At 42.3% G+C, this 15,784-nt stretch overlaps 1 protein-coding gene across 1 annotated transcript in view; it reads left to right on the forward strand.

The window, feature by feature from the left end:
* Positions 1–15,784, forward strand: part of LOC142255883 (interleukin-6 receptor subunit beta-like) — a 65,503-nt gene that overhangs the window by 21,176 nt on the left and 28,543 nt on the right. The window contains exons 6-8 of the mRNA XM_075327362.1: positions 3,357–3,518; positions 6,053–6,172; positions 9,969–10,121. Of these exons, the coding sequence (XP_075183477.1) occupies positions 3,357–3,518; positions 6,053–6,172; positions 9,969–10,121 (435 nt within the window). The remainder of the gene's footprint in view (positions 1–3,356; positions 3,519–6,052; positions 6,173–9,968; positions 10,122–15,784) is intronic.

The raw sequence follows: 15,784 nt of genomic DNA on the forward strand, positions 1-15,784 counted from the left end.
GTTTGGGAATAATCATGCACATTTTTGAGATTTCTTCTAGCAGTATGCACAGTGGTGACATCAGCTCTAAGTGGAGAACAGATAGAACCCTTTAACTATTATTATCAAAAGATCAATACATTTTCATACTCTTTTCTGAAAATTACTCAAAGGAATTGGAAAACGGAGGCCTCAGGTCAAGGACACTACTGGGAAATTGTCAAACTACTTTTGAGGCGCAGTACAAAGTCAAGAAGGGAAGGAGAGATATTTTGGAGATGAGATTTAATTAGAATAGCAGAGCCCCTATCATTCCAGAAAAACAGACCCCCACAAGTGACCCTATTGTACAAACTACACCCCTCAATGAACTCACAGTGATCATATTGACACCACAAGTGTCACTGAATTTTATACCATTGGTCAATGAAGAAAGAATATTTACATTTTTTCTACTAAAATGTTGTTTTAGCCCCAAGTTTTTAATTTTTATAAGGCTAATAAGGAAAAAATGGACCACACAGTTTGTTGTATAATTTTTCTTGAGTGCGCCAATAAATACTTTTGAGGTACAGTGGAAAGTGGAGAAGGGAAGGAGCGCAATATTGAACTTCAGAATTAGTTGGAATGGTTTGTAGGTGCCAGAACAGCAGAAATCTCTCACAAGTTACCCCATTTTACAAACTGCACCCCTCAATTAATTAATCCAGGGGTGCAGTGAGCATATTGACAATACAGGTATATCACAAAATTTTATACTATTGGGCGGTGAAGAAAAGCGAATTACATTTTTATCACTAAAATGTTGTTTTAGTCCCAGGTTTCCAATTTTCACAAGTGAAATAGGTAAAACAGGCCCCATAATGTGTTACACAATTTTTCCTGAAAGTGGCAATATCCCACATGTGACTATACAGTACTGTTTAGCCACACAGCAGGGCTCAGGAGGGAAGAAGGCGCACCATTTGCCTTTTGGAGCACAGATTTTCCAAGAATATTTTGCGGACTCCAGTTGCAGAAGTGTGACGCCCTGGACTAGTCAGGTCATCCCAGGTAGTCACACACAACACCATACCCCCTCCCGAATGGGTGACATCAGTCAAACTAAAAACCTTGTCACCACCCTCCAGGTTTGATGTCCACACCAGGGGGGCGGAGCCAGGAGGTTGGCTCCGCCCACCGAGAAGTTCACAGGCCTGGAGGTGGGAAAACACAGACACAAGTTCAAGTTGACAGTGCAGAGTAGTTTTGACAGTGAAGTAGAGAGGTTGAGTCCAAGGGCAGACCTGCGCCCAGGCCTGCCATAGACTACTCCGGTGGCTGGGTCGGAGCCCAGTCACCTTTGGCAAGGAGGCAGACGGTAGTGGCCGCCTGCAGGAGCTGGGATTACAGCCGGTGGAACAGTAGGGACCGGGGTCGGGCGGTGGCCCGCCGGTACCGAACCAGGGAACCGATTGGAAACCGGAGCACCAGGAGGGGTACTCAGACCCACACGAAGCCCCGAACCGACAGGGCCGAGTCAAATCAACTGATTGCGGACTGGACTTAAGGACCTATCCCACACAAGTCCCGTTAGAAGACAACAGCCCAACCATACAGGGTAGAGCCACCGCCAAGGCATAGAGACCCAAAGGGCCAGCGTCTGCGGGCAAATAGGCTCCTACGGCATATACAAGTCAGGGAGCGGACTACCGGTGTCTAGGCATAGGAGTCAAACATTTACACACAGAGGTGCAGGAGAAAGGCGGAAACCACCAACCTATTATGGGAGAAGCTGCAGCCGGCTGCGGGCCCTGTTCATCATTCCGTTTGGTTTACCAGAGACTCCAGTGTATTGTGTCAGAGTGAGTACACCAGTGCCTTCGGGCTGCACACCGCACCGCACCAGCGTCCAGCCCGCTCTCCCGCATCAGCACCTCCCTCGTTCCCCCGGGACCATCGCTCCCCTACCCACGGAGGGGTCAACACCAAGCTGCGCAACACCGTTCCCGGGAGGCCTAGTTAACGGCAGTGGTGGTGTCCATCCATTCACCACAACCCGTGGGTGGCGTCATGAACTTACAATCCAAACCAAACTACCATGGCCCCGGCCGTGGAACTCCTCACTCAAGTCCCTGCGTGTAGCGCCAACTCCCTTGTGGAGCGACGTGACCCCTGGGTCCATGAGAGGCTCGAGCCACCACCCGCAGTACGAGCACGGATCCGAGCGGCTCGGCGGTTGCAGCCGAGCTTGTGGGGCAGTACAGAAGAAAGTAAATGCCAGAAAATTAGATACCCCCTCACGTGACCACAATTTGGAAATTACATCCCTCTGTGAATTCATGCTCCTGGCATGGTCTAACAGGCCACGGGAGCCTGGCAGACCCAGAGGTCATCAATTAACCTTGAGTTGCCATGACAAAGATTGGGCCCTTGTGATCACATAGTGTGGGTCCTAACTGGGTAGGAGAGGGAGCACACTCTCTCTCACAGACTCCTAAATGCCACGATTGCTAATGATAATGGAATTTAGGAGGTTAAAGAGCCACCGGCAGCATGGGCAATATCCCTACAGCCGGAGCGCAGTTATCACTCCCCACACGAGAACTATAATTTACCGGTATGTCTATTTGCATGAAGTCACCACAAAAAAGGGGTTTACTATTCCTCTAATGATAATCTTCTGATGATAAAAAAAAGTTAATAAAACTACCGCAAACATGCCAATAAGGGTGTATTTACACTGACTGATTTTAATGTACAAGTATTGTAGAAATATTTGTTTTCTGATAATCACACAGTGTAATCAGGCTGCTAATCACCTGAAGAACATGTAGCCAAATGGTGGAAACCATCAACTAGCGTAAACCCAGCCACAGCACTTGAATCAGGCTTTCTACCCCAACAGTATGCCCCCATACATTTTAGGAAGCAAATATCTGGTGATTAAGTCTCTTTATGTCCCATTACCTAGTCAGGGTAAGTCAATACAGAGTTGTAGAGGTCACTCATAATCAAAAAGGGTGGATAGGAGGTGGATAATTCAAGGGTCAAACTAGTGAAGGCCATCAGAGGTTAACTGGGAAATGGGTGGAACATCCTTCCATGACAGAACATTAAGCCGCAATCCCTATAGTGTACCAGGGTAGTACCCATACAATGAATAGAATAACTGGCACAGGAGACAGGCAAGCTTCGAGTTTTCTGTCTATACCTCCTTTCACTGGTTAAATAATTGTCTGGAGATTACCAAAATAGTCCATTAAATAGTCTATTATAGAGACATATTTGCATATTGTATTCATGATATCAGGGTCAATAATGGACAAATAATTTGACAGTCCATTAAACTGGATTAAACTGAATGCCTACTTTTCAGATGCTTTCTTTAATTGTAGAGCTACCGGGGAAGATAATTTCTACCTATGAAAACAACTCTATATTTCTCAGTTGGAGTCCATTGTTCGAATGTGATTTTGTTCTGATAAACTGGGGCACAAGCTACTCACAAATGGAATCAAAAATCATCATGGACAAAATAGAAAATTATTCCATTCCAGGTAATAACTATTTTTTTTCTTCCTTTTTTTCGAGTATTTTGTCTTAATCATTACTAGAAACCTGTATATTTTGAAAACATAAGCTTTGTATGCAGCACAATTTCCTATATACAGTTGAAACCAGAAGGTTACATACTGTACACTCTCTATAAAGACACATCTGCAGGTTTTTCTCACTATCTAATATGAAATCAGAATAAACCTTTCCCATTTTAGGTCAATTAGGAACCAAAATTATTTATATTTGCCAAATGCCAGAATAATGAGAGAGAGAATGTTTTAAGGCTTTTTTATTACTTGCAAAGTCAAAAGTTTACATAAATTTCATTAGTATTTAGTACCATTGCCCTTAAACTGTAGGACTTGGGTGCAAGCCTTTGGATACCCTTCCACAAGCTACTCACAATAGTTGGTAGTAATTTGGGCCCATTCCTCATGACTTAACAGATATAACTGAGCCATGTTTGTCAGTCGCCTTGCTCGCACCGGCCTTTTTAGCTTTGCCCAAAAACTTTCAATAGGATTGAGATCAGGGTTTTGTGATGGCCACTCCAAAAAATTCACTTTGTTATCCTTAAGCCACTTTGTAACCAGTATGGAAGTATGCTTCAGGTCATCATCCATTTGAAAGACTCAAGCTTTAAGTTCCTAGCTAATGTCTTGAGATGTTGTTTCAGTATTGCCGCAAAATCTTCTTTCCTCATGATGCCATCTATTTTATGAAGTACATCAATCCCTCCTGCAGCAAAACAACCCCACAACATGATACTGCCACCCCCGTGTTTCACAGATGGTGCTCCTAGGCTTCAAAGCTTCTCCCTTTTTCCTCCAAATGTTACGATGGTCATTATGGCCAAACACTTCAATTTTAGATTCGTCAGACTACAGGACATGTCTCCAAAAATTAAGGTCTTTGTTCCTGTATGCACTTGCAAACATTATTCTGGCTTTTTTATGTTTCTTTTGAAGTAATGGCTTCTTCCTGGCAGAGTGGCTTTACAGCACATGTTGATACAGTACTCGTTTCACTGTGGATAATGACACAATCTTACCAGCTTCCGCCAGTATCTTCATAAGGTCGTTTGCTTTTATTTTTGGGTTGATATGCACGTCTAACCAAAGCACGTTCATCTCTGGTACACATAACACGTCTCCTTCCTGAGCGGTATGATGGCTGGACATTCCCATCTTCTTTGTACTTGCATATAATTGTTTGTACAGATGAACAAGGCACCTTCAGGTATCTGAAAATTGCCCCCAAGGATGAACCAAACTTGTGCAAGTCCACAATTCTCTTCCAAAATCTTAGATCTTGGCTGATTGCTTTTGTCTTTTCCTTGATGCTACACAAAGAAACATTGTGTTTCAGGTGTGGATTAAAATACATCCACAGGTGTGTCTCTAGTTAACTCAGATGTTGCCAATAAACCTATCAGAACCTTCCAAAGACATGACATCATCATGTGGGCTGTCCCATATTGTTTAAAGGCATAGTACTCTTTGTGTATGTAAACATTTGACTTTGCAGAAAGTAATAAAAATGCCTTAAAACGATCTCTTTTTCTCATTATTCTGGCATTTTGCAAATATAAATAATTTTGGTTCCTAATTGACCTAAAATGGAAAAGGTTTATTTTGATTTCATGTCAGATAGTGAGTAAAACATGCAGATGTGTCTTTTTAGATAGTGTATGTAAACTTCTGGTTTCAAAAGTACATAGGGAAAATTAAACCTCTTAAATAAAACAAAAACTATACATGTTTGGTATCTGCATAATCGTATGGACCTGGAGAATCATGTTAACTGGTCAGTTTTATGGTAAAATGAATGCTGTAAGTAAAAAAAAGAAATCAATTGCAGAATGTGCTATTTTGACACACAAGGAAATTTTTTCCCACTTTCCATGATTTGATATGATAAAATTAATAAAATGGATTGTGTCATTCAAAAGTACAACTAGCCCTCACACAGCTATATTGATGGAAAAATCAAAAAGTTATGGCTCTTGGAATAAGGTGAGGAAAAAACAAAAGCGCAAAAACAAAAAAAATCGTCCTGTCCTTGAGAGGTTAAAGGGAATCTGTCATCAGGTTTTTGCTATTTAATCTGAAAGCAGTATAATATAGAGGTAGAGATCCTGAGTCCAGCTAATTATTGGTCTTTTCATTGATCTAATAAAATCAGTGTTTTATTAGCAATAGAGTACTAATAAAGTACTGATTGTCTTGTGCCATATAGTCTTCCTGCTCTGTGTTACTTTGCCTCCACTACTGATAAGCAGCTTTCTGTTGATGTACAGTGTACAAGGAAAGCTATGGTGGTTTTTTTTATAATAGATCTAATAGATCTAATAGATCTGCAACTGATTTTATAAAAACTGCACTGAGCAGCCCAAGTGATACATTGCTGGAATCAGGGTCTCTGCCTTTACATCATGCTTTTCTCAGATTACATAGCAAAAACCTGCTGACAGATTCCTTTAAAAAATGCACCATATTATTTCTTCTAATTCTGGTGTTATATTTATATCCAGGGCCATTTGTTGCAATGAAACGTTACATGATCATGATTGTATTGTATGACCACTGTCAGTGTAAGGATTCTACCGAAGAAACAACCTATGGACTGACCTATATGTATACAGAAGAAGGAGGTATGTACAACATAAAATCACTAATAGCATTAAGAATGTCACGTTATCCAACTTAATGAGAACAGTCATGAAAAATCAGCTTGAGACATGGCCAGGAGAACATTACAATGTAGGATAGAAGACATTGTGTGACTCTACAGCCTGATATAATGATTGCACGAAGAACATTCTGTTTAGTAGGTTATATTGAATGATCCAGATGGTTCTAAACAATATGGAGAATTTCTAACATGTTTCGAAAAATTCTGTTTATTGAACATAAACCTTTTTTTTTTGTAGAACAAGGCTTAGGGCCAATGAAAATATTCGTTGGCTATAAATAACATTCATCTATACTAGAGATAAGCACAAAATTGTACAGGACTCTGGTTCAGCATCTACATTGGTGCTCTTTTGGCAGTTGGACAAGGGTCATGCCAACTTCCCCGGTCAGCACCTGAAGGCACGCATTCTGGGCTACTCTTTTATTTACAAGGGCCTGTGACTTCAAGAAAAAGATATAATCACGTTGCGTTGCGTACCCATGTGGATGCTGGATCACAGTCCTGTAAATCTTTTAAACCATCATCTCTAATGTTCAGTCAATGCAAACATTTAGTACTAAAAATATATACAGTGGAACCTCGATTTTTGAGTAACTTGGTGTGCCAGTATTTCGCTATACGAGAAAAGCTTGATGTAAATGTGTAACTCAGTTTACGAGCAAGCATTGCTGTACGAGCAAATACTCACCGCACACACTTCCGGTTCCGTACTTTCATCGTGCTCTAATCCGCTATTGCAGTTCGCACAAACACACCAGCATGCACAAACACACATATTATGCTCACCTTACCTTCCATTCCCTCACCGGCTTCCTAGTTCTTGTAGTCTGCTGGTACAGGATGTGTATCGGGTAACCATCGCGACGATGGAGGAACTTCCGCTGTCAGCCGCTTCTCAAAGGCAGCACGCTGACCAATCAGAGGCAAGCGGCTCATGCCTTTGACGTCAGCGAAGTGGCAGCGGAAGCTCCGGTATCGGTCGCAATGGTTACCCGATACACATCCTGGAGTGGCGGACTACAAGAACCAGGAGGCCGGCGAGGGAACAGAATGTAAGGTGAGCATAATATGTGTGTTTGTGTGTGCTTGTGCGTGTGTGGAATGGCACAATAGGGGACCAGGATGGGACATTGAACAAGTTGTGGAACGAATTGTCTGAGCTTCCATTATTTCCTATGGGAAATCTTGCTTTGCTAGACGAGTAACTCGGTTTACAAGCACACTGCCAGAACGGATTGTTCTCATAAACCAAGGTTCCAGTGGATAGGATAAAGTTGTAATTGCTGAGAACATTTTATTTAAAGGGAACCTGTCACCAGATTTACCAACTATAAGCTGCGGCCACCACCACTGAATTCCAGAATACTGTATATAAGAGCCCAGGCCGCACTGTATAACATAAAAACACTTTTATAATACTCACCTATGGGGGGCAGTCCGGTCCGATGTGTGTCGCTGCTCTCCAGTCTGGCACCTCCTCTCTGCGGCGATACCCATCCTCTTTCCTCTGAGGTCCGTGTGCATGACACGTTCTACGTTATCCACACTAGCCGACATTGATATTCTGCGCAGGCACACTTTGATCTGCCCTAGATCAAAGTATTGTAGTGAGCATTCGCGGGCGGTCTTTAACCTTTCCTCATGCCTGCGCATTACAGTACTTTGATCTGCCCTCAGCAGAGAAGATCAAAGTGTGCCTGCACAGGCTCTCAATGCTGCCTGGGCTGGATAGAAAGAGGATGGAGATCGCAGCAGAGAGGAGGCGGCGGACCAAAGGGAGGAAGCGCGGATCGGAGAGCAGTGACACCCATTAGATCTGACCGCCCCCTAGGTGAGTATTATAAAAGTGTTTTTTACATTATACAGTGCAGCCTGAGCCCTTATATATAACATTCTAGAATGCTGAATATAAGAGCTCAGTGGTGGTGGCCACAGCTTATAGTTGCCAAATCTGGTGACAGGTTCCCTTTAATATACAAATAATAAAAATATGGAAACAAAATGTTAAAAACTCTCAATTTATTAAATATCAAGTATGATTGGCAGATGCAGAAATATATGCACTTACATGCCCGTAATGAGGTTATTAATGGTTGTCTCAGGAATGTTCTGAAGTGAATGTACTTGGGTAACTCATCAAGATCTGCTGCTGGCAGTTCTTTTGCAGTTGCCCAAAAATTACATCCCAGATGTGCTGAATTGGAGTCAAGTCACTTGCAGGTCATGGTAGTATGTTTAGACCACACAGGCTGCTCCTGGTAGCACAATCAACATGTGGCCGGCATTGTTTTGTTTACTGAACTTGTTGTGACACTGCAGATCACTGAATCATTTCAGTGTGAAATGTGCACACTGTCAGGAGTATCCTCTATTTCTAGCTCTAGTAGTCATGTGACTGGAAGTATGATTTGCACTCACAAACTGATTTGTTTCTCATCTGCTTCTCATGAAAACCACCAATTGTTATGATGAAACTGGTCCACTGCAGGAAAGAAAGACCAAAAGTTTCCTATTGTGAAGAGGATAAGTTCATCAGAGTAACAGCCTCAGAAACCAAAAATTGACAGCACCTCAGAAAACAGCCCACATATATAATGAACAGACATTAAGCAGCAGACACATGCCAACATTAACTGTCCAGAGGACACTGTGATTAGCAGACGTTTATGGTCAAATTGCTGTATACAAGCCACTACTGAAGACCTCAAACAGGAAGACACTTTTTTGGGTCAAGTAGCACAAGTAGTAGACATTAGATAAGTGGAAATCAATACTGTGGCCTCAGGAGTCAAAATTTAAGATTTCTCCTACTAGCTGCCATATCTTTGTGAGACGCAGACAAAGTGAGTGGATAGTTCCTTCATTTAGGGCTCACCATGAAACATGGAGGTGGGAGGTATGATGATGTGGGGGTGACACTATTGTAGATTTGTACGAAATACGTGGCACACTTACATTTAGCGGAAAGATAATTTGTGTTGCAGTAGGACAATGACCCAAAACACACCTCCGACTATGTAACCAAGAAGGAGAGGGATGGAGTGCTGTGTCAGATGACATGGCTTTCACAACCACGTGATCTTAACCCAATTGTATTATTATTTATCTTTATAGCGTCACTTATTCCATGGCGCTTTACATGTGAAAAGGGTATACATAGTAGGGCCAAGTACAGTAATCAGGAACAATACAAGATACAGACAGGTACAGGAGGAGAGAGGACCCTGCCCGCAAGGGATCACAGTCTACAAGAGATGGGTGAGGTTACAGTAGGTGAGGGTTGAGATGGATTGAGATATGTTGAACACAAAGTGAAATCACAGCAGCCAACCAGTGCTCAGCACTTCTGGAAATGTCTTCAAGATTATTGGAAAGCCATTCCAGATAATGACCTGATGAAGCTGCTTGAGAGGCTGCCTAGAGGATGTAAAGATGTCATCAGTGTAAAATGGGGGGACATTGATAAATCAAAGATTTAACACATATTATGTTTGTGTGATTTGCTGCCTTCAGTCTGAATCTGCAATGTGCACATTCCTATAAAAACAAGGAAAGCCATTGTAAGAACAGATGTTTCCAAACTTTTGGCCAGTACTATTTTTACCCAAAAACCCTTTTGACTACTACTTATTTATTTATTGATTTATTAAACCCAAAAAGTTGATAATGGCCTCTTTAATTTTTTGTTGGACTATTTTTTTTCTGTTTTATCTCATTACTAACAGACTACGATAATGGTTTCTCTTTTACAGTTCCAAGAACAGGTCCAAGAAATGTAATTGTGAAAAATGTAACCAAGACCTCCGCTGTTGTTGAATGGGGGGAGATCCCTGAAGACGACTGCCAGGGATATTTATTAGGCTACAAAATTTCCTTTGCTGATATTTTACGAAACAGCACATTAGGTATGTGTTCTAAAACAATCTTCTACAGAGTGCATTTTGAAATTTGCAAATTTCTAAAAACAAAAATCTAAATTTATTGGGTTCTGAATAGTCATGGGTGAACCTGATCTGTAAAGTTCGGGGTCCGTACTGGACACCTAATATCCGTGCATGGACCCCAAACACGGACACTGAACACACTCCCACGATATCCCAGCTGTGACCTTAGGTGGACTCAATGTAGTCAGTGAATTAATCTCAGGTGAACTCATTGAACTCAATGCCGGGTTACCAGATTAAACAAGTCAGGATTCTGGGTTTTGCATTGAACCTTCTGGGTTTGTTGCCTTAGTCAAGATGGCATTTGCTGCTTCATGTATACCATCTGCAAATGTGACATTTTACCTGCAAAACATTCCAACCAAATCTGAAGTCAAATGACTTGGCGTCCGCTATCTATTCCAGACAACTTTGCACTCTAAAATTCAAATGGCTTTCCTTCGCTTCTGATTCCTGCCGTGTGCCCAAACAGTAGATTTCCACCACACATGAGGTATCTGTAATCAGGAGGAATTTTACAATTGTATGGTACATTTTCTCTTGTTTCCCTTGTGAAAATGCAAAATTTGAGACTAAATTAACATTTTTGTGAGGAAAAAGTAAAATTTTCATTTTTTCCTTGCACATTGATTTAGTTCCCATGAAGCATCTGAAGGCTTAATAAACTTCTTGGTTGTGGTTTTGATGAGTTTGAGGGGTGCAGTTTTTAGAATGCTGTCACTTTTGGGCATTTTCTGTCTAGGCCTCTCAAAGTTACTTCAAATGTGATGTGGTCCCTGAAAACAAAATAATTTTGTAAATTTTGTTGGAAAAATGAGAAATTGCTGATAAACTTTAAATCCTTCTAACTTCTTAACAACAAAAAATAATGTTTAAAAACAGTGCTGATGTAAAGTAGACATGTGGGAAATGTTATTTATTAAGTACCGTATTTTTCGGACCATAAGACGCACTTTTTTCCCCCCAAATGTTGGGGGAAAGTGGGGGGTGCGTCTTATGGTCTGACTATAGGGCTGCGGCCGGGAACGAGGGTGCTGCGGTGGAGCGGTCATCGGCGGCACGAGCAGGCTGTAGCAGCGCCTGCCGTGACCACGTAGGCCCGCTCATTACATATGCATGCCCATCATCCCGCCCATCATCTCTCAGCGCTTAATCCGGCGCTGACATGTGGGCGGGATGATGGGCAGGGGATGCGCACATAATTAACAGCCAGCCGTGATCACCCCTGGCAACTATAGCCAGGAGTGATCATGTGTGGTTATATTCACTGCTCCCCGCACATCATCATCAGCGCGGGGTGCAGGGAATAAGAACAGAATACTCACCGTTTCCCTGCAGCACTGCGATGTCCTCCCATCTGCCGGTCAGCTGATCTGTGTAGAGAGCGGTGAGCACAGCGATGAAGTCATCGCTGTGTGCGCTGCTAGTCACGCAGGTCAGCTGACCAGCACAGACAGGAGGACATCGTGGTGCTGCAGGGAAGTGACCGGTGATGGCTCCACACTCCAGCGGCACTGCTGCCGCCAAAGACAGGGGGAGAAGCAATACTGCATGGAGCGAGGAAAGGTGAGTATAATCGTTTTTTGTTTTTTTTGTGTGTGATACAGAATACATGCCATATACTAGGATGGGGTTATTTATCAGGATGAGTGTATATAGCAGGATGGGTGTATATAGCAGGATGGGTGTATATAGCAGGATGGATGGGGCCATATAGCAGAATGGATGGGGCCATATAGCAGGATGGGAATATATAGCAGGATGGCAGTATATAGCAGGATAAGGGCATATACCAGAATGGGGTACATATACAAGACAGGAGGATCATTACCAGGATGGGGTACCTTAGTAGAGAATTTGGGGACATTACCCCCATAACAGTGTCAAGAGAAGATCCTTGCCCCATAACAGTGTGTCATGACCACATTTTTTGCTTAAAATTTTATTTTCCTATTTTCCTCCTCTAAAACTAGGGTGTGTCTTATGGTCCGTATATTGTGTGACATAACTCTCTGGTTTAAGGGCATAAAAATTAAAAATGTGAAAATTGCTAAATTTTCGCAAAATTTCTGATATTTTCACAATAAATGCTAACTATATTGTTTTAATTTACCACTATCATGAAATAGAATATTTCACCAAAAAAAAGCTCAGAATCACTGGGATCTGGTGAAGCGTTCCAGAGTTATAAAAACTCTATAAAAAAAGTTGGCCTTGTCATGAAGGTGAAAACCAAACTCAGGGGTAGAGGTGTTAATTTTATAATCTTTTCATTATGGTCAGAGCTCATATTTTTATTATTAGAGGATGGTGTTGTGTCTCACCCCATATTGCTTGTACATTGAATTCAATAATAAAGCATTCTTCAGAGTGCCCTTCCTTTAAGAGGATTAATTTGTATTTCTAAAATATGGTTTCGCTAACAGAAGAATTGCTCTTTTTTTATTATATTCACTTTTGTATTTCATAAGAGAACAGAAATCCTGACACTGCACAGGAAATGATTAAATAAATATAACTCGCTGCGGTTACACATTTCTTCACCCGCTTTGTTATCAGCTGCCATCTACAACATTGGCACAGTTAGTATTTAAGTTAAAGAAAATTAAAGAGCAGCATTTGCTACATCCTCATGATTCTAAGTGCAATAATGTTATATTTCTCACTTTATTACTGTTGTGGTCGGTGAAATGAACATTTTGCCTTTCTTAATCCAATATATTAATGTTAGGTTATTTTGATTGAAGATATGTTTGACACCAGATATTTTGACAAGAGCCTTTATAAGCCACACCATACTGACATTCTACGAAATTCAGGGCTATAAGTGTCAGATGGACAATCATCCATCTGGATAATACAGTACAATATAATGTTTTCATTGTACATTGTATTTAAAGGGAACGTGTCACCAGATTTGGCGACTATAAGTTGCAGCAACCACCAGTGGGCCCTTATATATAGCATTCTAGAATACTGTACATAAGAGCCCAAGCCGCTCTGTAGAACCTAAAAACACTTTTGTAATACTCACCTAGGGGGCTGTTTGGCCCGATGGGTTTCGCTACTCTCAGGTCCGGCGCCTCATCCTCCTGCAATCTCTATTCTCCTTCTATCCAGCCCAGGCCAGCATTGAGATCCTGCGCAGGTGCACTTTGATCTGCCCTGCTCAGGACAGATCAAAGTATTGTAGTGCACATGCGTGAGCGGTCTTTAACCTTTCCCTGTGCCTGCCAATTACTATACTCAGTAGGGCAGATCAAAGTATGCCTGCACAGGACCACAATGCCTTTTCTCAGCGATATCACCTCAAGTCTCACAAGCAGCCCGAGGCTGTGACTAGCGGTGATGTCACGGGCCATTCACGATACTTCATGTGACAACGCAGCGGTTATTGGACTCAGTGACGAGCGTTGACGTCACGAGTTCAGTGGAGTTCATCGCCGCAGGTAATGTACCAGGCTAACCTCATGACGTCAGCGCTTGTAATGCCCTGCGGTGACCTGGCTTGACCTAATGATGTTAGCTCAAGTCACTGCACTGCTCTTCCAGCCAATGGGGAACATTCTGTTCTTCAGGGCGGCACGGTGGCTCAGTGGTTAGCACTGCAGTCTTGCAGCGCTGGGGTTCTGTGTTCAAATCCCACCAAGGACAACATCTGCAAGGAGTTTGTATGTTCTCCCCGTGTTTGCGTGGGTTTCCTCCGGGTACTCCGGTTTCCTCCCACACTCCAAAGACATACAAATAGGGTTGTGAGCCCCAATGGGGAGAGTGTTGCCAATGTATGTAAAGTGATGTGGAATTAATAGCGCTATATAAATGAATGAAATTATTATTAATTATTCATTAACTGTGACAGTGATTATGGATCATCGTGGAACCCCCTTATTGGATTACGCCAGACCCGGATTTATTTTTTCCTTTCAATAAATTGATGAAAGAGGGAATGTGTTGGGGAGTGCTTTTTCAAATAAAAATTAGTTTGTAGTCTATTTTTTTTAAATTACTGACTGGGTTAGTGATGTCGGGTATCTGATAGACGCCGTGACATCACTAATGCCAGGGCATGATGCCAGGTGACATTACATAGCTGGTATTAACCCCATATATTACCCCATTTGCCACTGCCTCAGGGCATCAGGTGAGCTGAGTCAAAGCGCCAGGATTGGCGCATCTAATGGATGCGCCATTTCTGGGGCAGCTGCGTCCTGCAATTTGTAGGCTAGGGAGTGTCCAATAACTGTAGACCTCCCTAGTCTGAGAATACCAGACCACAGCTGTCCGCTTTACCTTGGTTGGTGATCCAATTTGGGGGGGACCCCAAGTAGTTTTTTTAAATTATTCATAGATTTTTTTGGCTAAGTACAAGGCTTTACAAGGCCACATTAAAGGCACAAAAGGGTGCAAGATTACAAAACACACGGATGGCACATGGCCCGTATATGGAACGGAGCGGATGTGAATGTCACACGAATGCATGAAAACAGGACTGTTTTTTACTGACCGCAAAAACTCTCAATTAGGCTGTGTGCGCACGCTGCGTTTTTGTGCGTTTTGCTGCAAAAAATGCACAAAAACGCATCCGCGGCAAAAACGCAGAGGTAAACACGTACTGCATTTTACTGCGTTTTTTGCAGCATTTTGCTGCATTTTTGTTTACTGTGTTTTGCTGCGTTTTTCCAATACATTGCATGGGTGGAAAAACGCAGAAAAGAATTGACATGACCATTTTTTTTTTTAGCTCAAAAACGCAGCCAAAAAAAACTGCACTGTGCGAACAACAAAAATGAAATCTCATAGGCTTTGCTGTGGAAGCAAAGTCATGCAGTTTTGAGCCTAAAAATGCACAAAAACGCACCACAAAAACGCGGTAAAAAACACAGCGTGCGCACATAGCCTTAGAACCTAAATCCACTTTTGTAATACTCACATAGGGGGCGGTCTGGTCCGATGGGTTTCGCTACTCTCTACTCTACTATCATCACCCTGTCCACAGGTACCTTGGCCCACTATTTGTGAGTAAACTACTCCTTGTGTCTCAGGTGTGAAGGCTCCTTCTCAACTGCAGGTTTCAGATTCTTCCACAGATATTCCATATGATTTAGATCAGAGCTCATAGGTCACTTCAGAATAGTCCAACGCTTTGCTCTTTGCCAGGGGCGTAACGATCGAAACCGCAGATGGTGAGACCATACCGTGCAGGAGGAGTCCAAGGACACACAGTAGGCATAATGTTATTTTATTTGCATGCTTAATTTTATAATCTGTGAAAAAGCTGATGTAATGTGCCAAAAAGTGTCATGGGGGAACCCTCTGGCTTGTGTTTATATGTAATTGCTTTCATTTGATGCTGTAGGGGTTAAGGACTCTTTCTTGTCTGGCTCTTTACACAGGGTAAATTCTGATTTGATGTACTAAAACCACTTAGGCTATGTGCGCACGTTGCGTCGGAGTACCTGCAGTTTATTCTGCACGTTTTCCTTCCCTTGGTTTTTGACCAAATGGCTTTTGACCATTTTTTAGCGCTAAAAACGCATGCGTTTTTACCGCGTTTTTAGTGCGTTTTTAGCGCTTTTTACCTGCGTTTGCACCTGCGTTTCTGCAGATGCGTTTTTGAGATCAAG

The sequence above is a fragment of the Anomaloglossus baeobatrachus genome, chromosome 1, assembly GCF_048569485.1.
Source record: "Anomaloglossus baeobatrachus isolate aAnoBae1 chromosome 1, aAnoBae1.hap1, whole genome shotgun sequence".
NCBI classification, from domain to species: domain Eukaryota; kingdom Metazoa; phylum Chordata; class Amphibia; order Anura; family Aromobatidae; genus Anomaloglossus; species Anomaloglossus baeobatrachus.